Here is a 27,531-nt window from a genome sequence, read left to right as displayed (position 1 = left end):
CCATGACTCCTTGCCTGGGACCAGCGGAGAGACTAGAGGTCCTCCGTTGCCCACGCCCTCCCTGCGCAGGAGGCTTCTGCGCAGAGAGGGTAGGCGGAGACTAGGCGTCAAAGAACTTCTTTGCTGGAAAAAGTTTAAGAAACGCCCACTCACAGATTCTGCCAGCGTTTGAATCAGCCACGGGCGAGTGGCTGTCCGGACAGAGGAGGTTCGCTTTGGCAGCCCAGCCAGGTGTTTGCACCCAGCAAGGAAGATAGGCACCTGCTTACGCACGAGCAACCCCCTTAGGAACCATTACACGTATGTTTGCCCTGTACATCCGTTGAAGCTAGTGGCTTGAATTCACAGGAGGAAATCTGCACAGCAAATCCTACAGACAATATTGTTATAGGACTTTAGCATAAGGAGGAAGACGGGGCCGACCCCTGGACACTGGTGGAGTTACACAGGCTCACTCCTGGGCAAGCAACTAGGAAACAAGTGTTTGCTTTTTGTTGGTTGATGTTAAAGTGCTGCTAACCTTCAACAGGCAGGACCAATGCTGGCACAGAAAGGGAAGAAGCTGAGTGTGGGGCACAAAACTGGACTGGCGGTGGGCCTGAGCCCTTGGAGAGGAACAGCCCTGCTTTTTCTCACCTCTGATCCAATGAGCAGACTGTAGGAATTGAGGTTGGTTGTAAGAGCATAAATTTAGATTCTTCTTACTTGAAAGCTTTCAAGCAGCTCTCTGGAATGTGCTCCTTGTCGTATTTCTTTAGGGCATCCAGGAAACTGTCCACTTTGCCCATCATGACTTTTGCTGCCTTCCAGCTTCTGTCCTTTGGTATCTTGCCACCTGGGGCTGTTAGGATCATCACAGCTGCTGTCACGTTAACCACAGCTTCTGGGGGAGATCCAAAAGACTTCAGTTCTGTCAGGTTGTTCTGGAAAAGTAGAAGGGAGGGGGGGCGAGACAGCAGTGCCAGTGATTTTCCAGAGTGTAAGTCAGGACACCTAGCCACCAAACTGTAAATCTGGCAATGAAAGAAAAAAAATCATTGAACTAAGAGTCCAAACCAAGCTCTGAAACACTGAGTTTTTGGCAAGGTGGGCAATGATCGTGGCAACAGGTGCCATGGGTGGTTTGGAAAGCATGGAGCTTTTGGGAAGTAGCTCACAGGCTCATTCTCTCAGCTCCACCCTTAATCAAGATCGTAGAAAATGTCTTAAACCGTGGAGGCTTAAGTTACCTTACATTTTAGTGCTCATTATTTTTATATCAAAATAATTCGTGGCAAGAATTCAATTTCAGTTTCAAAATACTGTGAGAAACTCTGCAATCTGAAAACATAAAGGGCCTGGAGGTGATCACTGAGACGAGAATCGAGCACCCCAAGAACAGCACTGTTGTCTCTCTTGTCTTACTTTAAACAAATCTACCTTCAAAAGCAACAGGATATAGCAGCTGAATGCTCCAAGGATTTACCTTATTGAGAGTGTCCAAGGCTTCCTGGGCAGCCATCAGAGCTGGTTCAGCTTTAGCCAAATCTGTTTCACAGGCCCTTTGCTTCTCTGTTACATTCTGCGGGCAAAAAGTCCCAACAAAATATGAACATTTGAACAAAACTGTTTATGCAGGCCAATCAGCTTTGAAATAAAAGCAAACTTTGAAATCCTGAAGTCCGTATCTCTTTGTTTTCCCCTCACTTGTTGTTGGGGAGCAGTTTCACAAGTTATACTAAGAACGAACAAACAAAAGATCAAAAACCAAGCATCACTTCTGAACATGGATATAAACTGGGACAGGACAAATTGGCTACTTCAAATTATTCTCACTTTCTCATTCTTCCATATTTAAGTTCATTTTCTACACCAGTTTGTGATTTTTTTAAAGCCAACAACAAATAGGCATTTTTGTGCAAATGTCTCTTAATACACACAATTTTGTATATAATTGTGCCTAATGCAGTGGAACCCCGGTTGTCGAACGCAATCCATTCTGGAACACCGTTCGACTTCCGAAACGTTCAACAGCTGAGGCGCAATGGGCGTTTGGAAAATTCAATTGAGAATATTGAGAAACGCGCCTTGGAAGCTGTTCAACTTCCAAGGCGTGCTCAAAAACGAAAGAATAAAAGAATTATTTCTGGGTTTTCGGCGTTCGAAAACCGAAACATTCAGCTTCTGAGACGCTCGAAAACCAAAGTTCCACTGTATATACATTTTTGCAAAGCAACTTATCCTAACATAATGAATTTTTGTGTTATTTTCACAAATATATGCATTTTTCTTCCCACTTTTACCTTATCGGGTGTATTTTTGTACATATTATTTGGCTGAAGAACTGCACTGCAAAATTTGGAGAAGTGTGTGAATTATGAAGGATGGCTGCGTTTCAGTTTGTATATTGTTTCAGAAGGTGTGGATTTGGTAGGTTTATGTTTAAATGTGAGGTGGACTGAATTTCTTACAAAGTCATATCATATAATGGTATAGCCTCTCCTTGTACTGTAGTTGATCATAACAAGCAGTGCCGGTTCTAGCTAGGGGAAAATGGAGACTGGGAGCAACAGGCTGAAGAACCTGAAACAGAACAGCCAGCATTGCACCCTTGCTTTATCCTTGTGCGGTTTCTTTACCAGGAGGTTCTGCCTCCCTCAGAGGATTGGACAGCATGGCACTGGGACTGCACTGCAACCCTGGGTCTCTGACTTGGCTGACCCCACCAAAAATACATATCTGGACAATAAAACCATGTGGTTAAAAAGGATTCCAGGAATTAGAACAAGCTAGATAGTTCCTTGATGCGGGTGGCGCTGTGGGTTAAACCACAGAGCCTAGACTTGCCGATCAGAAGGTCGGCGGTTTGAATCCCAGCAACGTGGTGAGCTCTCCTTGCTCGGTCCCTGCTCCTGCCAACCTAGCAGTTCGAAAGCACGTCAAAGTGCAAGTAGATAAATAGGTACCACTCCGGCAGGAAGGTAAACGGCATTTTCGTGTGCTGCTCTGGTTCGCCAGAAGTGGCTTAGTCATGCTGGCCACATGACCTAGAAGCTGTACGCCGGCTCCCTCGGCCAATAAAGCGAGATGAGCGCTGCAACCCCAGAGTCGGCCACGACTGGACCTAATGGTCAGGGGTCCCTTTACCTGTACTAGATAGTTCCTTGATGTGCTATAGACAGAAGATGCTTTGTAAAAATGAACCTGGTTCTCACACAAAGGTCCTTGTCCTTCAGCTAACTAACCTCATGCCCTTTCCCTCATCGCCTGCAATATATGCAGCCATCATAACAGCAGAAAACAGGTGTACATACGGTGTTAATGACTTGCACTTTCAGCTCCTCTTCATCAGCAATTGCTTTCTCCTTGCTCACTTTCTCTGTTTCTACCCCGACCACCTGGATCAGTTTGTCAGCATCTTCATTCTTATGTTTCAGCTCCAGCTCTTGAACAGCAAGTTTGGCTTTCAGATCATCAACCTAAAAAGTCCAACAGGAAAGGAAACTCTAAAGCTGCACTGATAAGGGGTGCAGGTTAGAAGACTTATTTTGTGAACCCCCTCCCACAGTGAAATGCACTCTCCTGCTTTTCATAGAATAGAATCATAGAATCATAGAGTTGGAAGAGACCACAAGGGCCATCGAGTCCAACCCCCTGCCAAGCAGAAAACACCATCAGAGCACTCCTGACATGGTTGTCAAGCCTCTGCTTTGTTTTCCCTTATTTCAGGGCACCTAAGAAACAGAGTGAAAATAATCAACCATTCAGAGTGAGAGCAGGAAACATTGCTCTTACTCTGAATAGGCTTCATGGCATCATCATATAGCCAAATCTGATTGGTTACCTGGTATCATCAGGAAGTTGAGTAAGAGTGAAGGCAATGCTTCCTGCTCTCACTAAAATGGAGTTGTGATAAGAGTCACAGAGCTAAATTTGACTGGCTGCCTCATGACATGACGTTATTGTGCTGCCTAGACCTCTTAAAAAATTGTGCCAAAGCTGCAGCTTAGCTAGCACCAGTGCATAAAAAGGTAAATGAAGGTGGAGTGGATTTGTGAAACCATTTGCCCAAGCTTCAAAAATAAAACAAAATTGTGGGTGAAAAAGTCAGTATATTTCTGGCTAACGCCCAATAAATTATAGTGAAATCATTTCCCCACCCCCAAACAGTGTTGGCAGATGTTGGGAAAGGGGTAAAATGAAATCAACACTACAGGGGAAAAGGGTTGAAAAAACAAAGAGGATTGCTAATGAACCATAATCTAAGCAGGTCACTTACAAGTACCTCTCACTACAGCAAAGTAGGTCATTGTCTAAGTACCTCTCACTACTGCAAAGTACGGCAACAAGCCTGAAATGCGTAATATATGCCCTGCCTCCTGTGCACAACTTGCTCTAAATCATGGGTAGGCAAACTAAGGCCCGGGGGCCAGATCCGGCCCAACTGCCATTTCAATCCAGCCTGCGGATGGTTCGGGAATCAGGGTGTTTTTACACGAGTAGAATGTGTCCTTTTATTTAAAATGCATCTCTGGGTTATTTGTGGGGCCTGCCTGGTGTTTTTACATGAGTAGAATGTGTGCTTTTTTTTACAATGCATCTCTGAGTTATTTGTGGGGCATAGGAATTTGTTCATTCCCCCCCCCAAAAAAAATAGTCCGGCCCCCACAAGGTCTGAGGGACAGTGGACCAGCCCCCTGCTGACCCCTCCTCTAAATGGCTTGCGTTATCTTCATCCCTTTCGCCATCCCTCCCATCCTTCTGTGGCTAAACAGCAGCTTCAGAGGAAGAATTAAATTGAGGAGGTGTGCAGCAGGGAAAGAAGCACCCACCTCCACAAGCCTGAAAACCACAGTCTAAATTAGGCACCTGCGTGGGTGGTTTACCAAATAAAAAACTGCCGAGAATCCAATTGTGTGTGGTTTAGGGTTCCAACTGCATATCATAAGGAGTTTCCCCCATTCCCCTCCAACCTAGGCAAACTGAGGACCAAGAGAAAGCAAGACGCAGAGAGGAACACAACCTTCTCCCCCAGCCTTTCCTCTCATGAATGAAAATGCAGTTTGATAATGGGTTATTTTGTGTTGAAAAGTGAGTGCATGGGAAAGCGCTAAGTAGCCTCCCTCCCTCCTTCCATTGTAATGTTTGGGCTGCCCACGCCAATTCTGGCTTTTATAGAAAACGTGTGGAGAAAAACAAAGTCACGAAACTCCACGGAGTGACTAATCTGAGCCTGCTATCGCTTTATTATCAACATGCAGGGAGTATTAGGGAATTAATTAAACGTGGTTGGAACATGAACTGGTTGTTCATCTGGAAAACTTTTAATTGTGTGTGAATAATGAACTTCTTCACTGAGGGAATATATTTAAGCACATGTTTGGAGGCAGGGGTGGGAGAGTCATCTCACAAAGGGCAACCTTTATCCCAAATTAGAGTTTTTCCCCAACGCGAAATACGGAACATTTACATTGTTCACAATCCTGAGTGACCAAAATATAGCATCCAATATGCTACAGTGGTACCTCAGGTTACAGATGCTTCAGGTTACAGACTCTGCAAACCCAGAAATAGTACCTCTGGTTAAGAACTTTACCTCAGAATGAGAACAGAAATCGCATGCCAGCGGCGCAGCGGCGGCAGGAGGCCCCATTAGCTAAAGTGGTGCTTCAGGTTAAGAACAGTTTCAGGTTAAGAACGGATATCCAGAATGAATTAAGTTCTTAACCCGAGGTACCACTGTACTAGCTATCTAATCTCATTAAATTTGGTTGAAAATGACCAGCCACTAAGAAACAGTTAACAAGTGTACAGATGGAAATTCTGTGTTCACATACATACCTGTGAGGCAGTACTCTGGAGTTTCATCAAACCATTCTCCAGCCTCTCAATTTTGGCAATAAGCTCTGTTCTTTTTTTAGCAAGCAGGTTCTGGTACAGTTTGATCTGTTCCAGGAAAGTCTTTGGGGTGGTATAATTATAGCGCCTCTCAGTAGCCAGGTAGACTTTGGACATTTCATTGACAGTTGTGTGGACAAATGACATAAAAAGACTGATGGAGGACTTGACATCATTCTGAAAGAAGGACCACAGAGTAACAGTTACCAATGGGCAATTACCAGAGATGCCGTGAATTGTCAGAGTGGAACCTTGCTGATTTGTTCATCTAGTTATGATTTTTACAAGCAATCTCAGTTTATATACATTTTGTCCTTTTTCTTGTTAGGTTAGAATTTGTTCATTTACAGGGGTACCTCGGGTTACATATGCTTCAGGTTACAGACTCTGCTAACCCAGAAATATTACCTCGGGTTAAGAACTTTGCTTCAGGATGAGAACAGAAATCGTGCAGCGGTGGCATGGCGGCAGCAGGAGGCCCCATGAGCTAAAGTGGTGCTTCAGGTTAAGAACAGTTTCAGGTTAAGAACGGACCTCCAGAATGAATTAAATTCTTAACCTGAGGTACTACTGTACTTCATTGCTTCATTAATTGAGACATTTTTTAAAACTTTAATAGACTGTGATTCTAAGCCAGATCTGTATTTGGTCACCAGAGGTGACCAAAAAAATTGCATGCAGGCAAGTGAGCGGATTGGCAAAGGAGGAACAGAGACCTCCATTTCCCTGTACCCAGATAGAAATGCAGCAAGCTGCATCAGGAGGACTGGAACTCTCTGTCCCCGCTCCCTAGAAAGGTAGTACTCTGCCCCCCGACTACTAAGTTTTGTTGGCTTATTTACAGGGCTCCCCCAGTGTGCTCACTAGGAAAGAGCCATGCAATAAGCAACTATGGGAAACTCCAGCAGGTACAGCCACCAAGATCATACACATTATTTGTCAGGGACACACTTGGTTCAGGGCTACAACTGGACGTCACACAGTAAAATGTGTCTTGTTTAAGATGCTTGGGTTTTGCTTATTTGCTTTTTCAACCATTATGAATTTTTACATCTGTTCATTTGAATTGACTTCACTTGATTCTTTTTGCTACTTCAAGTGCTGAATTACAAGAATTATAATAATCAAACTCAAGTTAAGACTCAATTCATTTTCGTTAGTTTTCGTTCCATAAAACAAGCAAAACATGCACTTTAGTCAAAACGTACGCTTGTGCAAACCTGAATACTTTGAATAAGTCCATTAAATTCGCAGCTGCAGTTAATGGGACAAACTATGCCAAAATCAGGGGCCACAACTTTCTGTTTCCACAGTGTGCATATTTGACACCTGATTCAATTGTGTAAATGCTGCTATGTGGTAGCAAAACGAATGTTGTTCTAAGGATCTGAGGTTTTGCCTACCCCATTTTCCATTGTTTAAATAGGCAACATGAGCTTTGCTGTATAACACAGTGCCTATTAATGTTTAATGTGCTTAGGATGGGAAATGAAAAGATAAAAGTCAAGGTAGGTGAGTATTAGCAGTAACTAGTCTCAAGGGGACACTGATGTCAATACAGATTCTACAAACAAAATGAGTGTTGGACTTGGACTGCTCCGTTTTATCAGCTGCAAATGTCAAAAATAAATAAATAAATGTGGTGGCAAGATTATTTCCAAGGAGTGAAAGCTCCAGGTGAAGACCTAGAAAGATGGCTTTTAACAGAGTCACCTCACCTTTCTATCTGTTTGCAAGCAGACATTGGTGTGAAAAGGGATTCTAACAGGAAAAAGACCAATTTGCACCTCACTATAAATCACAGTGGGACGCAGGTGGCGCTGTGGGTTAAAGCCTCAGCGCCTAGGACTTGCCGATCGAAAGGTCGGTGGTTCGAATCCCTGCGGCGGGGTGCGCTCCCGCTGCTCGGTCCCAGCGCCTGCCAACCTAGCAGTTCGAAAGCACCTCCGGATGCAAGTAGATAAATAGGGACCGCTTACCAGCGGGAAGGTAAACGGTGTTTCCGTGTGCAGCTCTGGCTTGCCAGAGCAGCGATGTCACGCTGGCCACGTGACCCGGAAGTGTCTCTGGACAGCGCTGGCCCCTGGCCTCTTAAGTGAGATGGGCGCACAACCCCAGAGTCTGTCAAGACTGGCCCGTACGGGCAGGGGTACCTTTACCTTTACCTTTTATAAATCACAGCTGACTGTAGGGGCTGCTTTTCTCCTCCTGATGCTGGGCAGAGGAAACAATCCACAATCGGTAAGCCAAAAACAAACCTTGCCTACAAATTGTGGTCTGGTGGAACAAACTACAACGCCTGGTTTGGACATAACAGTAAGCCAGGGTTTGTGGCTTGGTTTCTTCCCAGTGTGGAGGACCAAAGTGGGTGTGACTGGATAATACACAGTAAGCCCTGGTTTATGGCTCACAGTGATGTGCAAAGATGGCCAATAATAATAATAATGTAAAACACAGAAGTCAAGGTAAACAAGATAAATAATAATAATAAGCACGCTATATTTTCAACCTATGCATAAACAAAGCCTGATGACTATAGTGCCAATGAATGGATTTGCCATATTTATTGCAAACAATGCAGAACAAAAAGGTGCAACCTGGTCATGAATGTGAAAAGTAAAAAACAACAAACCCCAAAATGAAAACAGGTAAATAATATGAGTAAGAAGTAAAAACTCAGCCCAGTTCTCAACAGCCTTCAATGGAGTTCTAGGAACACTTGGAATGCAGACATGTTTTATACAGCTGGATACAATACCATTATATTTTTACAGTTCGTGGATTTAGCCATTTGATGTCTCTGTATTATACACGTTTTGTTTAAAAATTGCATTTTCAGTGTTTTGGTTTTTCATTTCCACATCCATGACCAAGTCTGTCTGTCTCTCCCCTGGCAGCCCACTGGGAGGGCAGAAGAAAGGGGTGCCCCACCCAAATTTTGGTTCTTACCACACCCACTTTGGGCTTTGGCCCTGCCCACTGCCAGCACGTGCCCTCTCAACAAGGAATGCAGCCCTCAACAGAACAAAAGTCTTCCCATCTCTGATCTGAACTCTGGTGTACATATATATATACCAGGTCAGTCCTGAAGAACATGGAACCATTCATGGAACACAGGCAGAAACTGCCCTCCTTAGTACCTAGTTATGTTGGGGGGCACAACATTCATTGTAATGGCATTGATAGAAATGATACAGCTGTTAAGGGCGGAGTCACCTCTATTCCTTCGGTCTCCTCTAGGAACCTGGCACTGACAGATACCAGGGCATCTTCAGGCCATTCGTGAAACCAGTCAATGGCGGTGCAGTTCACTACAGCAGGGAATTTTCTTGCCCGCACACGGAGGGTGGACCCCACAGGAGAGAAACAAAGGATCACCTGGAGCCAGGGAGGGAAACTCTCATTAAGAACCTAAGAAATATTATATAGAACAGCACAGGAGCAAGTTAAATCAGAACAGAATAACTACTTCTGTCTATTGCAATAACCCTTTTGTTATACGAAGAAAGCACAGTAGCTTAGGGTTGGCATACGCCTGGAATTTCCCAGACATATCCGGGATTCAGCCATCGGGACCTGCGTCCGTAAGGCAACCCATATCAGAAGTAGCCCTAAAACCTGAAAAAAAAAGCTCAATGACTTTTCTGTCTGGGTTTTCGTTTTCTGAAATATGGCAACCCTACAGTAGTTGAGCATTTGTTTTCCTCCCTCTGAGGTGTGGGGTAATGCCCCAGGACATATGGGCTTGAGCATGCACAAACCACCCAGGGCAAATCCCCAGCCTTATTAAGACTTTTAGCTCTGTTTCATCAGCTGAAGAGAGGGGTGCAACCTAAGTCCAGTCAGCCACCAGGTTAAAAAGCCATTTTGCTACTCCTAGTGGCTGTGCAGTGCAATTGAGGATCCCCTGGGCACTGGCAAAGCACAACACTTGAAGCACCTATAGCCTGTGTGGGATCTGGGAGCTGTGCCTTTGCATCTGTTGGGAGACTGAAAGTGATTTTAGGACACACCTCTTCTTTCATTGGATTTAGAGAGCTTGGGGGGGGGGGAACCTACTTAAGAAGAGAACTTCATAATGTTTCATTCTTCAGAATTTTATCATTACTTGCTCTTCCTCTGGAGCACGTCTTCACCTCAGTATGTGCTTTTATAGGAAGACATACTTCAGAAGAAGCTCATTAAATATTATTTGTTTGCAGAGGAGCACCGTGGCAGGGAGAAGGAAAATCAGAACAAGTGCAGGAGGTTTGTCTCCTTTCACACACAGAGGAAGTGACCAGGGAAGAGAGACCAATTTAAAGAAAAGGAGAACACCCAAAACATAAGAATCTGGACCCTGCTAATTCAAAGCACTGGTTAAGCCACTCTGAGAAAAATCAGGGTAAACGGATGCTAAATAATAGTGACTGCAGATCTGCAATGCATCCTTGGAGGAGGCCCTTTCAGCTGTTTCGACAACAGCAAAGGCCCAAAGCTTCAAACAGGTGCAAGACTTTGCCATGTGGATATTTACCACAGTAGCATGGACAATGACACATTTCAGAGGCTTTCATTCTTTTTATGAGATGCTGTTCACTAAAGGCTCTCAGAAACGAGGCACAGAAATGTTTCTGTTAGGAGGGTTTCCCCCCACCTACATTTGAGATCCTGTGGAAAGCAAATCCTTGTCATTTTCTACCCTTCATTTTTAAACTGTGATTTATTAAGTTCTGTGGTTAACAACAGGAGTATGTTTCTACGGCATGTGCTCGAACCACTGTAAGTATAATCTTTTGCAAATCCCATAATCTCCTGATGAGACAGACAAGCACCACTGGAAGGGCACTAGATGTGCAGCCTATGCCAGTGAATGCTTGCCCCCCCCTTCCCACTGATAGCTGATGGAATGACTTGAAGTATTCTTCATTGTTACTGGCATCTGTTAATGCCAGCAATAGCTTCCCCCCTGCCCCACTTCAGATATTCCTGGGTACTCTATTTAGGTCATGGTATTATAAAACAACATTCCAAGACATGCTTCAATTTTAGCATCAGATTCACTTCCTCTTGAGCCTTTCACCCCACATAAACAGTGCTGGCCTAGGACATTTTGGTGACTTGCACCAGAGACCCAAAGGCAGGGCCTTCTCCTCCCAACACTTCCAAAAGCGACATTGCTTTATAAAGTCTTGCTGCACCGTTCAGCCACAAGCTCCTGCTTTCATCTTCCCAACATGCCCAACAGTGTGAATGGCAGAGATGGTACTTTAGTCTCAACCACTACACACAGTCAAATTTTAGTATGTCCCTGTTGTACAAAGATTTTGGAATGAAAACAACCACAACCACCCTGTATTCAAGAAGAAGAAGGCCTTCTCACCTTCAGCTGCCGACGGACTTTGTCAATAAAGAACTTCCAGCAGTTTTCCCTAGTATCCTGCATGCCCATGGACTTCACTTGGGGCCTCATGGAACTAATAATGTTTTCCACTTCATCATCCTGGAAGAGACCTGGGATCTCACCAGATGCCAGCAGGTCATTAATCAACACCAAGAACTGCTCCTCAGCAACCTGCGAGTCCGTCATGAGGAACACGGTGGGGGTGTTCTTCACAGCAGATTTGATGTACTGGGAAGCCAAGTCAGCCTGGACCACAGAACAGACACATGTCAGTTTCTTACATTAAAAAAAAAAGAAAGAGAGAAGACGCTTCCTTTTTTTTTGAAGTGGGGTTATTCCTCTTAAAAGTTCCCAACACTGATATGGGAAAGAGGCAGCTTTCCTTTTGTGAAATATGGACCACAAGAGGAAAAGCTAATCTTCAGATCTGTACGCCATTTTGGAAATCCCTATTTGGGCCTTCTCTTCCCCACGCAATTACCAGAGCCTGTTGCCTCTGCCCATTCTACTGGGTTGGGAAGGTGAACCTCAGCACCACAGAGGGACTCTTCTGGAGGCTCCAGTGTGATATGGAATCCTGATCTTCCGGGGTTCTAAATCACATGGGGAGTCACCCTGAGCATAGCAGCCCCCCCCACTGCAGAGGTTCACCTTCCCAACATCTGCGAGATGATGAAGCCGGTGACAGGGGTGGGGCCAACAGGCTTTGTTGCAGGGATGGCAATTTCAGTTTCTCTCAGGTTCTCATTTTTCCTGTTCAGTTCTCCACATTTCCACATGCATTAAAAAAAAACCTCCAAAGTTCTCATGAAAATTTGTCAGCAATATCAGTGTGTATTTCTCCTGAAACATATATTTTTTTTGTATGCAATTTTGTCTAATATACATTTTTTTGGCAAGCAAATTCCCCCATTACAATATATTTTGAAAGTTATGTTAAGGGGGGGAAAGCATTTATTCACACTTTCCCCCACTATATGCACTTTTGTACAGATAGTTTCGCTGGAGAACTGCTTCGCGAAAGAAGTTCAAATTACGGTTCACACATTGTTTGGGTAAATGGGAATCAGATAGTTTTATCTTTTTAACTGCAAACTGAATCAACACCTCCCTCATCCTTACTGTGACCCCTTTACTTTGAACAAGATTCCTGAACAGAGCTGCGGTCACACAGCCACATCTTTAAACTGCAGAAAGGGAGCAGCTGCAAAGATGCACTTCTTGGATCTGGGGCTCGTCTTGCCAAGCGTTTCCCTTGCCAGAGCGATTGAAGGGAGGAAACACAAACCAGCATATTCCCTAGTGAACACTAGGTGCCACTCTTGCACTTCCCAAGCAGTCTGACACAATGGCAGGAGTTTCCTCTGTCTGCTGCTCAGTGTCAGTACACATACATTATACTACTACTACTACTACTAAAAAAATTATTTATACTCTGCCCTCCCCAGCCAGAGCCGGGCCCAGGGCAGCTAACAACATTAAAACCACAGTAAAAACATTAATAATAATAATAATAATAATAATAATAATAATAATAATAATAATAATATAAAATTAAAAAAAAATTAAAATACAGGTTAAAATGCAATTTAAAATGCAGCCTCCTTTTAAAAGTAGCCCATAGATCAAAACATGCCTCTGACCAAAGAAGTGTGGAGAACCGCAACGGCTGTCATAATACTAGAACCTATGCTTGGATACAGAACTGATGTGTGTTACCAAAGCTAAACGTGGCCACTTATTCCCTCTCCGCCCCCGCTGAAAAGAAAACTACCACAGTGCACATACCTCAGATCGCATTGTGGGGCAGAGGGACTGAGCAACCAGAGGTGTGTACAAAAAATACCCAGTCAGCTTTTTAAAAGGTTATGTTCCTCACTTGCACTTTCCTTGCTTGAAAAATATGTATGCAAGTTAGTCCCTGACTCAGCTCCATAGACATGGGAAGCCAAAGCAAATGATTCTAAGAATGAGACCAAGGTCAGTACTCGGATGAGATGAGGTGTAGCAATTTGACTCAGGTGGCAAATCTGCCACCACCACCCCACACTCCCGCTGTTGCCAGCCCTGCCAGTTTCGTTGCTGCCACAACACCTTTGCCCTTGCCATGGTATGGGAGCAGCCATGGGCGAGGGTGCAATTGCAGGGGCGTGGCCAGTGGCAATAGGGCCATGGCGGCAAGGCAGGGAAGGGACGTTTTGCCTACAAAACCTCTCAGGCTGCGTCTGAACAGAACTCTTCAGGCCACAAAACCGAAGGCCAATTCCTACAACCTTCTCTATGTGCAGCAGCTGCAGTGTTGACAGGCAGTCCATGTCTTGCCTTGCAGCCAATTTTTAAAATGATCATGGCAGGCATAGAGTATGTATAAAGTGTTACTGTGCTAGGGCAACAGAGCACTTTAATCCACTTTAACCGCACAAACCTAAGGTTCTCGGATGCAACTGAATCCCTTCTGCAAAATAACGACCAATCTAGAGGTATTCTGGGTATCAGGGATTTGGCATCAGTTATGGTTCTTTTTCTACTGGGACACCCCCTAGAGAAAACCACATTGCTTCTCACTTTGAGGTCTGGAATCCCATAGCCTTTCTTCAGCGTGATCTGAAACACATCCAAGGCGCTGATATAGGCGGCCAACCGAGACAGGCTCTGCTTGCCACTCCCTCCGACGCCCACTAGCAAAGCGTTCCCCCTGGGAGACTCTAAGATGCGATTGATCCTGCAGACGTGGGATACAGCATCATCAAACAGCACCTGCAACAGCCAAGGAAGGATTATTAATAGCACAGCACACAATAATACAAAAGTCTAACATTATGGCCTATATACCAACCAATTTTAGCATGGATTTTATTAGTATGGGCTACTTTGTTCAGCCCACAACTGATGCGTCCTGTCCTAATCTGTGATCTGGGTATTTTGGAACAACAAATAGTGCGCACGCTCCCCCCCCCCACTAACTTTAACATGATGTCCCTGTAGTTTTTTTTTGGATGTTTCACAACGCCATTTATCTTAGCTAATGCCCCACCTGACTATTTCCACCCTTACTGGTGCATTTCTCTTTTATAATTTTAAAATATCCACCTATTTACTCAACTCCACTGGGACACACCATTTATGCTCCTCCCCCCCCCCCACTTTGTACAACTCGGGACATTTTGCATTCAGAACTTCAATGGATTTAAGCTATTGACTGCAGGAATATGCTAAATCAGGGGTCAGCAAGCTTTTTCAGCAGGGGGCTGGTCCACTGTCCCTCAGACCTGGTGGGAGGCTGGACTATATTCTGGGGGTTGGGGGGAGAACGAATTTCTATGCCCCACAAATAACCCAGAGATGCATTTTAAATAAAAGGACACATTCTACTCATGTAAAAACACCAGGCAGGACCCACAAATAACCCAGAGATGCATTTTAAATAAAAGGACACATTCTACTCATGTAAAAATACGCTGATTCCCCAGACCGTCCGCAGGCCGGATTTAGAAGGCAACTGGACCGGATCCGGCCCCTGGGCCTTAGTTTGCCTGCCGATGTGCTAAATGAATGGTGGCAAGAACTTAAGACTATACCTTTAAGCCTAAGAGAAAGACCACCACCCCTTTCAGGACCAGCATGGTAATTGCCATCTTCTCCCTGGGTTTTAGTTCCAGCTTCACTCACCAAATTCATCACTGCATTGACCTCGTTGTAGCTGTCCAGGGCTTCTGAAAGCAGCTTATTCAGAGACTGAATGTTAGAAACTGGGAGATACTTGGGATCGCCAATGCCCTGAGCAAAGTGGCAATAAATATTTGGCTTCGCAAAGACAACATTGTCACCAAGCTCCTGCAGAAAGGACAAACATAATCCCATAAGCTGCTTTTTACCTTTAAGGATGGCAAACATTTGGACTGGGTGCAAGTGTATTTAGGGGGGGAGTGGGATGGGAGGGTCAGTCGCTGAACTCTGTGTTTTCCCTCCATCTCTGCTACAGCTGCTAGTGCCTATTCGAAATGGTAACTGTGATATAGCTGTGATTTGGCATGAGGAAGGTAGGATGTCAGCAGATGATGCTGGACTCTGATCAGCATCTGGACTTCTTTGGGCAGCTGCCAGGGCCCCAGGGCCTTTCCTGGGCTCCCGTGAATTCTTTTTCTAGTCTCACACTCAAAGCAGCAATCACTGGGACTAGCCACCCTTTAAATTCTCCACAATGGCTCTGAGTTAGTAGCATTGCTCCAGGGTGTTTGTGAAATTTTTTATAGGAGGCTTAGATCCCGCTGTCCAATGCCACTTGGGGTGGTGCCATTGAAGCCAGATAAGGTACCTAGATCCCATTGACAAAGAGGGGGGGGGGGGAAAGGGCCTTTTGTTCAGGGCTGCCTCAAATCAGGAGCCAGCCCTGGACATTTTAAAATGTTCCTGGATTCTCGTTTTAAGGAAGCCAATGCGGATTTGGACAAAGTTTCAAATAAGTTTGTTCCCAGCCACGCTTCTACTTATTAATATGGAACGGACTGCAGGCATCCCTGCAGAGTCCACATTCACCCTTGAATCTAGAGTATCAGCTGAAGAACGGCAGAAGAATGACTACCCTACCTCAAAGAATTTTTTGCAAGTAGCCATCATGACCCGGCCAAAGCTCTCCTGATCTTTTTCCTCCACAAGTTTGTCACAGTAAACCCTTGTGGCTTCGTGCAGCCACAGTCGGACCAGGTCCACCGGCACTCGGAGGCATTCGGCCGTGGAGAAGAGAAGTCCCTGCCAAAGACAGAAAATGCTTCCAGCACTGGCTGCTGGTTGCCATAAGGCAACAGTGCTGCTTTCTGGCAAATGCGCTGCTGAAGCAAGCACAGGCAGCAGAGACTTCTGATGGCATCAAGAAGCAGAGCCCTTCCATCTTGCTTATCCTCACCATGTTTGCATTGCCCTCTTCTGCCCAGTGCAAACACTGTGATAAGCTATAACGATCCCCCCCCATGGGACAGTTCAACTAATAATAATAATAAAAGTAAATTTTATTTATACGCCACCCTCCCTGGCCAGAGCCAGTAAAATTACAGTAAAAACATAATGGGCGGGGGGGGGGGGGGCAATTTAAAATACAGGTTAAAATGCAATTTAAAATGCAGCCTCATCAAAACCATAAGGGGAGGGAAACATAAGGGTCAGACTGAGTCCAAACCAAAGGCCAGGCAGAAAAGCTCTGTCCTGCTGGTCCTGCGGAAAGATGTCAAGTCCCGCAGGGCCCTAGTCTCTTGTGACAGAGCGTTCCACCAAGTTGGAGCCAGTACTGAAAAGGCCCTGGCCCTAGTTGCGACCAATCTAACCACCTTGCAACCTGGGACCTCCAAAATGTTGTCATTTGTGGACCTTAAGGTCTTCCGCGGGGCATACCAGGAGAGGCGGCCCCATAGGTACGTGGGTCCTAGGCCGACGTAGGTCCTAGGCCAAGTGCTTCCCAAAGGTGCTTACAGACGCAAATCCCACAAACCCAGAGGAATGCTATGAGAGGTATTGAGAGTGTGGGTTCTGCCTTCATTACTTAAAATGTCAGCATATAAAAGTTTACTATGGGAGGGAGCCCACCACCACCACTGCTGCTACCTCTCGGGGGGGGGGGGGGAAATTACCAGGCCTTGGGGATGAAGTATTGGGAATTGTGGTTGCTTAGCAATGACAGTTATAACACACTCCAGTTTCTGAACCTGCTAGCATGGCCACACTGAGGTTGATGGGGCTGGAGAGGGAAGAATAGTCTCTGTGTGCTTGAGCATGCAAGTGTCTAGGTGAGTATACAATCCGACAATAACTGGAGGGCACCAGATAGGGTATTCATGATTTAAAGGAATAGTACATGGGACATAACTCTTGGATAGCTCAGTTGGCTAGAGCATGGTGCTGATATTGCCAAGGTTGCAGGTTCGATCCCCGTATGGGATAGCTGCATATTCCTGCATCACAGGGGGTTGGACCAGATGATACGCAGGGTCCCTTCCAACTCGGCCATTCTAGGATTCTATGATTTGTGGGTCGTTATTCCCAAGACTGAGCCCTGGGCACTCTTTGCAGGGCTCCAGTTGCACAATGGAGTACCCGGCCTACTGCTCTAAATCTGACAAGTGCCATGGCAAAAGCAGCACTTTGCTCGCCTGCCACAAAGCCAGGTTGTAATAAAACAAAGGGAACGCCGAAAAACTGACAAAGCAGGGACAACAACATGGTGGCAAGCTTTGCGTTTCCAAGAAAGCTTGTTGTTCCCCAGGGCCCTTGTGTTTACGGCAGTTACATGGGTGTTAACAGATTGCATTTCCTTATGCCAGAACAGAACGCCTGGGGAAATGTCATACTGTATAAATTCACAATGGCTGTAAGAAGAACAGTCATGCTGAATCACGGGAGGAGGACTGCAAGCTGTAAAAGGCATGAACTGCTTCTGAAAGGGGAGATGATACAGGGAGAAAACAGAGGCAAGGCAGGGACACCTCTATATAAACATGACTTGCCGGAAGCTCTGTGGATCTCTCTTTCCCTATCCCTTGGAAATCAGCACAGGTAGGGGAATAGGATGCAGGGGCAGAAGGTAACTGACTCAAGGATTCAGAAAGAGAGCAAAAGGGTTAGGAGGCAGTTACACTCTGCATCCTACCATCCATGGGGCTCTTCACACTTCCCTGAGCAAGTTGGCAAGGCTAAGATGGGCCTCCCCTAGGATGCTGGTGAAGCAGCACATCGGTCTCAATCACCTTCAGCTTGAAATCAGCATGGCTAATACGGGCGGCCTGTCCTTGAGTCAAAATCCATTCCTTTCCCCTTCAGAAAGGAAGGAAGCCAGCATGGCTTTGGTTGGAGAGACCAATTTTGCTTGCCTTCCGTTTCCTAACCTGGGTGTCCTCTGAGGACACAGGTATACTCTATAATGGCTTCAAAAGACTAGATCCGCCGCCCCCCCCCCCACCGTCCCCAGCCAGTGGGACTATGTTTCGCCTATGCTATTCCTAGGGAATAGGGAAAGAGAAATCCACACACATAGCAAAGTGCAAATAGCTATACAGAAGTGACATTGTACCTGGAAGATGTTAGAAAGATCCCGGAGATTGAAAACGTAGTGGAATTTGATGGCCGTAGGAAGAAAGGTTGATGTGATTTTCTGATGCAAGGCTGTTGTGGAGAAATACAGCAGATATACATGAAAATGAGGGGCTGTTTGTGTGACTTGAACCTGAACTAGAAAACAGAGCAAAGAGAGGACAGTAATCATGCAAAGCATGAGCCATGGCCAGGTTTTCTACTTTTTCAAGTGCTTACCCAGAGCTGCAGAAACAAGCTGTGAATGAATCTTTTGAACCACCATGGGGACAGTTCGGAGGGCCAAGTGCTGACCCAGGATGGTACTGTAGATAGCCATAAGAGCATCTTGTCCTGGAAAACTCACCGCAAACACACAGAAATGTCGCTGCAACAAAAGGCATTCATCAAGATCAGGCTGGGCAGCACTCTCTTAAACAAATGGGCGCATTTTAATTCTCTAAAAAGAAGCCAAAAAACCCAGACATGATCTGCTTTTCTGCTTCCACTTGGGAAGAGGAGACCAAATCCAAAGAGGCAAATGTTGCAGGGGTGTAGCAGATGCCTTTGACTGAAACCCCTACAACAGGGGTCTTTGACAGGTACCTGGAGTCTTGAGTCAATGGTGAAGGATCCAGAAGTTGGATTCATACATGCAACATACTGGCAGTTGTGAATATCCTTCAGTGTCAGCTTGGTTCTGTCATACCTAACGGAAATAAGCAAGAAGGAGACACGATTCTGAGATGCAACTCTTGCACAAAGCTACGTATCCACTTATATTTATGAAGTCTCATCTAACTTGCACGTACATTTACGGAAAATGAGGACAAAGGGCAAAATGAAGACTTCTTATCATGGCCTCCTCTCATTAAGAGAACACGAATGAGATTTTGAGAGATACATCAGCTCTGTGGAAGCACAAGCTGGAGATTGTTCTCAAGGGAAGCATGATAGGATTTGAAGATCTACTTCAGATCCATATCCCAACTCAGTCAGCCCTAGTTTAGCTAATCCAGTGGAATCTCCACAGTGGTCATCTGCACACATTTTGCAGGAAGCAAACATTCAAACACTCTGTTTTCTCTAGGTTACACGGGATTTGTATGTATTAAAACCTTTTGCAATCTGCACATCATTCATCATTAGCCCATCTGCAATATTCAGCAACAAAAGTCTGAGAGTTGTGTCAGGGAGGTTATATTACTTGAGTTACACACATCTACCCCAGACGAATAAAGGAAATAGACTGAAGGGTGCGTGTCCCAGACCAGCCTGCATTTTCTGTCTTTGGATGCAAGGTGGCAACATTACCATGGCGTATGTTCATCCACTTCCAGAGAACACATGACTCCCTCATAATTAGAAATGTGCATGTACATGTTGTGTGTGTGTACACACAAATGTATAAATACGTTGCACATTATTGGTTTAAGCACAATACTTTCTGAGTTCCGATTCCTTACTTAAGCCAAATGAAGATTTCTGCTTGTGATTTTGCGGAGCTAATGATATTCCTACTTGGACACAGAATGCCTAACTTATTTTCTTTTTGGGAGTCTGTTGTGGGAACACCAAAGGCGTAGGAGGTAGAATTTGATATGATGTTGCACAAACAGATCTTGGTCCTACTGCTCTGGATTTGTTCAGAGGTCTACAAAAGTGGACATTTTACATTCTGCACATCAAATAATAGTGTGCTGTAACTCCCACACAAAACCAGGCATCCATCACAAAAATCTAGCATTGTGTTGGACACGGTATACAAGGGAGCTACTTAAAAAATATATACCTCAGGTTGCATACGCTTCAGGTTAAATACGCTCCAGGTTACACACTCCACTAAGCCAGAAATAGTGCTTCAGGTTAAGAGCTTTGCTTCAGGATAAGAACAGAAATCGTGCTCCGGCAGCGCAGCGGCAGCAGGAGGCCCCATTAGCTAAAGTGGTGCTTCAGGTTAAGAACAGTTTCAGGTTAAGAAGGGACCTCCGGAACGAATTAAGTACTTAACCCGAGGTACCACTGTATATAGATTGGTGTTGAAGGTGTGGAGTCAGTTCAAAACAGAGAAAGTGTGAGAGCAAGACTTCAAAACTTTACAGTAAGAGAGTGGTGTCACACTTGTGTGTACCCATTTCTTTGGATGTATTTCATTGCCTTTTGGATCGTCGCGATTTCAGACTCCCTGTCTCAACCGAGCTTACTGGTAGAAAATGAGTGTGTCTTTTGGGTGTATATATGTAGCGCATGAAGTTCCACAGCATTCAACTGTGCCATTCAAATATGCACGTTGACCAGGAGTCACGTGACAAAGTGCATTCCTACCAGTGTCCATGGTCCATGTGTTGCCTGATTAAGGTATGAGGAGCCACAGTGCCATATTTGTCGACTTCTGGCATGTTCATATCATCTATGAAGTAGATGAGTTTCTTAGTACCAGGAGGACCAAAGTTCCTGCCGGATTTCTTCTCCAGGGGCTTCTCAAGAATAGCTGTATTGGAAAAAAAGAAGACCACGCAGAAACAAAATGTTACAGGGTCTTATCCTGGCAATCAGGTAAAGCTTTCCTCAGCTCCATCCTGTTGTAAAGGCAGCTCTATGCATGCCTGTTCAAAAGTGAATAGCATAATAATAATAATAATAATAATAATAATAATAATAATGCTATTTATATGCTGCCCAACTGGCTGGGTTTCCCCAGCCACTCTGGCTGGCTTGCAGAATATATAAAACATAATAATTCATCAAACATTATAATCGGATTTATGTGGGAAAGGCAGTCTTGTACCAGTGGGGGCAGGCAGCTTAGCCACATAGCTTAGCCATGAGAACAGAAGCTGACTAGTTTGAAGGGAGACTGGAGTAGCTCACAGCCAGCCAGACCCATTAGAAGAGCTTTTCACGTTAACACATCCAGGGTGAGGGAATGCGCATGGCGCACGGTGCAATAGATGATGGTGGAGGATTGCAGCACGACTGCAAATGTCGGCAGGCTTCGTCTTCATTCTTTGCATAGAATGGAGAGGTTTGATCTTCTTGAGTCTCCTCCAGCACCATAATTCAAAAGCATCGATTCATCAGTGATCAGTCTTCTTTATGGTCCAGCTCTCACTTCCATACATCACTACTGGGAATCCCTACAGAGAAGACTCCCTGGAAAAGACCCTGATAATAGCATGAGTCTGACCAAACTCTTCTCATGAGGTGGCCAAAGTATTGGAGCCTCAGCTTCAGGATTTGTCCTTCCAGTGAGCACTCATCTTGATCTTCTTGTAGTCCCCACTTGGCCATGAAGCTCACTGGGTGTGATCTTGGGCCAGTTACTGTTTCTCTCATCCTAACGTACGACACAGGGTTGTTGTGAGGATAAAATGGGGAGAGAAAGAACTATTGCTGCCACTTTCTGCTCCTTTCAGGAAAAAGATGGGATATAAATGCAATAAAACAAACAAACAAACACGCACACACACACACACACACCCGGCCTCCTTACACTGCAGCATTGCTGAAGTTGTGTAGAAATTAAAGGGGACGGATTGCACCAAGTAATCATCTGTGTTGAGGGTGTCCAGCTTATCTACCATTAGCACTGACTTCCCAGTGCCTGCATTCCCAACTAGCATCACAGGCCATTTCTTTGCCATGAGGAGATCCATGAAATAGCGAATCCGGATGGTTTCTGTTGTGTGGACCATTGAGGCCTGAAAAAGCAGAATGAAAAGAAACTACTTACAAAGTCTGAACAACATAAACCACATGGCTGAAGGCACTCTCTGGCACAGTATTCCTTTGAAGACACAGGAAAGCAGAAGTACATGGAAAATCATTTTCCTGCAGTTTCATCAGAGTATATATTTAAAGAAGATGAATAAATGAGCAAATTAAGTTAATTTGCATATGATGAATATATTGAAAATAAATTTAAGGAACCGCAGAAAAGAAGGGGAAGGAAATCAAGTTTTGTAATGTCAAAATGATTGTAAAATTAGTGAAATGTATAAACCTGAAAAATATAAATAATTTTTAATAATAATAATAATAATAATAGGAAAATCATTTCCCCGCTATGGCAACAGGACCCTTGTGAAGACCTCACAAGAAGCTACATCAGTAAATTACTACCAGACCTAATAAATGTGATTTTAACAAGTGAGGTTGATTCATCACTGAGAGTTGTCTAGGGCTGCTATTTGGGCTCAACAGAAATTAATAGGATTTCCTCTAGCGGTGCAGGAATTCACTTATTTGTCTGAGGAATCACCAGATTAGTAGCAGTGGCTTTACTAACCGAGCTGCAAGGCTCAAATATCTAAATTACTCATGTGTGTCTACTGCCGCAAGGAGTACTTTCCTCTCAGTCTAACCCACCTCACAGGGTTGTTGTGAGGATAAACTGGGAGAGAGGACCGTATACACCACTTCCTGTGTGAGGGAAGCTAAAATATAAATGTAATAATAACAGAGCTCTGAAAAGTCATACGTGATGTAGTTTTGTCCTTCTCCAGGTGTAATTTTCTGTGTCTTCTTATCCTTGCATGAATGAGCATTTGCCTCCCAGCTGATGGCATGCCAGAAGCAAATTCCTGCATATGCCATGACTAGTAGCCACAGGTGAGGAAGGGAGTTACAACATGCAAGGCTCTTTTCGTTGCTGCCCCGTGCCTAAGTCAGCATGTAAACAAGACTGAATACTGTGGGATGGAGCAGGAACCCTGTGACTTGAGGCAGACATATTGCTACGTATATAAACCAAGAACACTCTTAGCATACTCTTCCCACTCTTTACTGGGATATTGAGCTGATGCAGGAATTTTCCTCAGCACTGGTTTCTATTTTGTAGCACCATAGGGGAAAAGCAATTAAAATGAAATATGAACGGGAAGAAAAATGGGTTTTAGCCATTACCTGCAATGGGACGTCTGGATCCAACTCAAATACAGGCACTTTATCAGTCCAAGGCATGAACTTTTTCGTATCGGAGTCAATGTAATAGTCAAAAATAGTCCCCTGAGAAGGAAACTTGATGGTTTTAAACTCATTTACCCACCATTTGCTGAACTCCACACGATAGTCTACAAGCTGGTGAGGAAAAGAGGGACATTTAACATGCTTTTTATGTTTATTTGATCACAGATATATTAAGTGGCCACAGAGAATGTCAGAAACATAAAAAACGAATCCTATCAAAACCAAACAATTAAAAAAATGTGAATAGAGACATGCTGCTTCCCTAAGAGAGAGTGATGTGGCTGGGGTTCCACACAGCTGTGCCCTCATGGGAAATGTGGCACTGACAGAGCACCAAGCAATCCAGGCAGGGTGCACAGAAAGCAGATTTAAAAGGTTACCACAGCCACAAGGAAGCGATTTTTGGTGCCAGCCTTGTCACTGGGGTAGCGTTTGAAGAGGCACCTAGAAAAATGGCCCCTGTGTACATAAATGCTGCTTAATGCACCACTGGGCAATAATACCCTGAAGGTATGGAAGCAGAACACAGTAATTTAAATTTCTAAAGGTACCTGATCTTGGAACATCGCTCCTCCAAAGGCCCAGAAACAAGCAAAGACAAAATAGAGCTCGTACAGCTCTTTGGAAGAATCCGGAGGCGTGTTGACTGGGGTTAAGAGGCATTCTAGAAGGTACAGGATCGTTTGTATCACCGTCACTTCAGGTACAGGCGTTATCTTCTTGAACCCAAACTTCAGCTTATCCAAACATGTGGGCAAGTATTTGTCAAACAGGATCATCAAATTGGCTTTTTCAGACTGTACTTCCCGACGCTCAATCCAGCTGCTCACCACTCTGTACGGTGAGATAAAATTACTTATTCAATGTGATGCATTCTCTCATGCATGGAACATGCACATTCTACTTCAGGCAAGCATTATACCTCCTTCCTCTTACTTAAACTGCATCGTTTTCAGAGTGCAGAGGAACCATTTTCTTATTCGGCTGTTGGGCAACATGAAACATGCTTCCCTATTATAGTAACATGAGCCACATGTGTTCTAGGAAGCGAAGCACTGCATTTGTCTCCCTACAATTTCAGATCCTAACCTCCATTGTTTAATTCACCTTGCTGATATCCCATTGATGATGAAATTAAGGCCTCAGTAGATCTTTATTTTGCAGAACAAGAAAACATGAACCTGTGACATAACAAGAGCCCAATGGCTAGGGGAGGGTGCTACTTTCAAATAATTTTCATGACTGAACCCAGTGCTCATAGGTAAGTCATAATCTCTAATCATCACAATAATTTTCCTACTTATAAAATGGTTTGAAGTAAGAAGGACTGCAAATTTCTTTATAATGGGAAACGTGTTATTTATTCATTTCATCCCTTTCATGATGGTTTACAACTAAAAAAACAACAACTCCAAAGCTCCTCCAGATGCCCTTTTTTCAGTATTCTTCCTGACCTGCTTGCGCAAAACTTGCTTGTGAGGTGTTTATTGATTCAGTCATGTCACACTTTTCAATGCACTTCCAAAAGCACAAGAAGTTTGCTTAAAAAAGAAGTGGATCTGCTGTGCTAGATCAACAGAACCTTTTACTCCACTTTAAAAGCACAAACCAAAATTCTGGCATGGGGCTTGAATCTCAACGGCAAATACCAATGGTCTCTAGGCACCCAAAGGAATATAACAAAAAAGTAAGATATTGGGAGACCAGCAACAGACAACACAGGCAGTGCACCAAAAAATTACTAAAAGACAATGAAATTCAACAGCAAAATCAGACCAATTACACTTTTCAATTTATCGGGGAACCTAATGGAGGGGGGATGAGTCTGGTTAATAATGAGCGCTCACACCTCCCTTTGTGGACGCCCTTTGCAGAACCGTGCACAGCACTGTGACCCACTGGGACCACCAGCTGGCCTGCCTCCCTGCACTAGTCATTGGAGGTTCCTGCCAAACCTCAGTTAACCAATCAGCCCTGCAGGGAGGTGGGGTCAGCTAAGGGAAGAAAGATTCCCAAGAGGTTTAAAGACTGTCTCAAGGCAAATCTTAAAAAATGTAGCATAAACACTGACAACTGGGAAACACTGGCCTGTGAGTGCTCCAGTTGGAGAACAGCCTTTACCAAATGTGTCATGGACTTTGAAGACACTCGAACTCAGAACGCAAGAGAGAAACGTGCTAAGAGGAAGGCACACTTGGCAAATCTATACTGTGATCAACTCCCGCCCGGGAAACAATGTCTCAACTGTGGAAGGACGTGTGGATCCAGAATTGGCCTCCACAGTCACTTACGGACTCATTGTTAAAACCGTGTTTACTGGAAGACAATCTTACTCGGCTACGAGTGATCGCCAAAGAAGAAGAAGACGTTTAACAAAAAGCTACCACTGGAACTTGATTTCTCTCATTCACCTTCATTAAACACAGTCACATCTATGTCAAAACATAGATATGCACCATCAATTATTTACTACAGAAGTCTTGTAAAGATGCATCTCTTTGCGCAGGCTGCCCCTGATCCATGAGATCTAGACCCCGCACCATTGGGTTTATGTATGGTTATAATATTGTTTTAGGGTGCTTTTATGTTGATGTGCACTGTTTTATGCACCTTATATTTTTAAAAATAATATATGAAGTGCCTTAGAAATATTTCAAAGTAAATAAATGAATGCATCAAGGAATGAAAGTTTTTCCTCTGTATGCCATGAAGAAACTTGCTTTTGCTGGCAAGGGAAGACACTCATATACTCAAAAGGGAACTCAAACTCACGGATTCCAGCCAAGGTCAGCAGGGTTAATGTACAAGATTCCTGCTCTGGACACTGTGGCGGGTGTTGCTGTTCTTAGGTGGCTGATCTCAAACACAAGCCTCATGGTGGGATTTAGTGGGATTCGCTCATTGCTTGCTAGGGTGAGCACCTAGGAGGGAGAGAAACAAGGATGGTGTGACTTCTTCTTCAACTTGCTGATGTGGAAACCAACAATTTTATCTCTGACTTCCTGTACTGACCTTGTTGTCATCCATAACCGTATTCAAAGACTCAATCCACATCGGATCGATATCTCCATCCAGAACGATCCATTTTGGTCCACGATGAGTTATATTAGCGAGATCACGCATGATTGTTGAAAACAAGCCTACGAGGAACACAGAGAAATTCACACTGAACTTTTGACGTAGAGAAATCATTTGAGAAGTACAGCTTCTAAATGTTGTTTGTATATAACATCGGTCCAGTATACCTGAAGGAGCGTCTCCACTCCCATCATTCAGCCTGGACACTGAGGTCCAGCACCGAGGGCCTTCTGGTGGTTCCCTCACTGTGAGGTTACAGGGAACCAAGCAGAGGGCCTTCTCAGTAGTGGCGCCTGCCCTGTGGAACGCTCTCCCAGCAGATGTCAAGGAAATAAACAACTACCTAACTTTTAGGAGACATCTGAAGGCAGCATTGTTTAGGGAAGTTTTTAATGTTTGATGTTTTATTGTGTTTTTAATTTTCTGTTGGAAGCCACCCAGAGTGGCTGGGGAAACCCAGTCAGATAGGTGGGGTATACATATATTGTTGTTGTTGTTACAGATATGATAGTTCATCACAGAAGCCTGTGACTCTTCCATGTCACTCCTCCAAGCTGGAAGGGGCAAACAGGGGTTGTTCTGCAACATCTGGAAGAGACACAGGCTCCCCACCCCTGGTCTAGAGGGACCCGATTTATATGGCGTTCACCTTAGAGAAGATCAAATCTCATGACTCTGAATAACTAGAGGAAACCTGGGAGCCTAATTTGAGCCAGAAATTCTTCTGTAGAATCACTGGTAACTTCCTTGTTTTGGGTAATTGTATGTCAAACCAGTTTAAGGGGATTTCAGAATAAGTACATTTTGAAAATTTTTATTTCTTGGGATTTGCTCTGCTGAAACTGGCACAAACAACCATGGGGCTAGGGGTGGGAGATCAAAAGCAATTTACAACTTATACTTTCATACGGAAGCACTTTTAAATGTCAAAAATTTGAACAACATCACTAATTAAAAATGCACCAGGTCAGTCCTGGTGCCCTGTCATTTCCCCATGCTGAAAAAGAACCTATTGGGTCTGGAAAAGGATCAATGCTGGAAAGAAAATGTAAAAAAATCTGATTAGTTTCAGCAGAAATCTCACGTGGCACCATTTTGACAATGCTGTCAGGGTAGGGTTTGGGTTTTCTCTTCTGAGAAGAAAATCTTGGAATTTAAACTTCACGCTT

The 27,531-nt window shown here is 44.4% G+C and overlaps 1 protein-coding gene across 1 annotated transcript in view; it reads right to left on the bottom strand.

Moving 5' to 3' along the window:
* Nucleotides 1-27,531, bottom strand: part of DNAH17 (dynein axonemal heavy chain 17) — a 94,693-nt gene that overhangs the window by 28,446 nt on the left and 38,716 nt on the right. Inside the window, exons 42-59 of the mRNA XM_081899464.1 lie at nt 26,297-26,424; nt 26,057-26,205; nt 23,836-24,118; nt 23,222-23,395; nt 21,810-22,017; nt 20,642-20,807; nt 18,923-19,025; nt 18,557-18,704; nt 18,318-18,409; nt 15,848-16,009; nt 14,930-15,094; nt 13,826-14,017; nt 11,240-11,506; nt 9,094-9,255; nt 5,821-6,054; nt 3,294-3,458; nt 1,466-1,561; nt 706-923 (exon numbers count right to left, since the gene is read on the bottom strand). Coding sequence (XP_081755590.1) covers nt 706-923; nt 1,466-1,561; nt 3,294-3,458; nt 5,821-6,054; nt 9,094-9,255; nt 11,240-11,506; nt 13,826-14,017; nt 14,930-15,094; nt 15,848-16,009; nt 18,318-18,409; nt 18,557-18,704; nt 18,923-19,025; nt 20,642-20,807; nt 21,810-22,017; nt 23,222-23,395; nt 23,836-24,118; nt 26,057-26,205; nt 26,297-26,424 — 3,112 coding nt within the window. The remainder of the gene's footprint in view (nt 1-705; nt 924-1,465; nt 1,562-3,293; nt 3,459-5,820; nt 6,055-9,093; nt 9,256-11,239; nt 11,507-13,825; nt 14,018-14,929; nt 15,095-15,847; nt 16,010-18,317; nt 18,410-18,556; nt 18,705-18,922; nt 19,026-20,641; nt 20,808-21,809; nt 22,018-23,221; nt 23,396-23,835; nt 24,119-26,056; nt 26,206-26,296; nt 26,425-27,531) is intronic.

This window comes from Podarcis melisellensis, assembly GCF_964234715.1.
Source record: "Podarcis melisellensis genome assembly, chromosome: 2".
NCBI classification, from domain to species: Eukaryota; Metazoa; Chordata; class Lepidosauria; order Squamata; family Lacertidae; genus Podarcis; species Podarcis melisellensis.
Note: the sequence above shows the minus strand (reverse complement) of the source record. Positions and strands in the feature narration are given on the sequence as shown.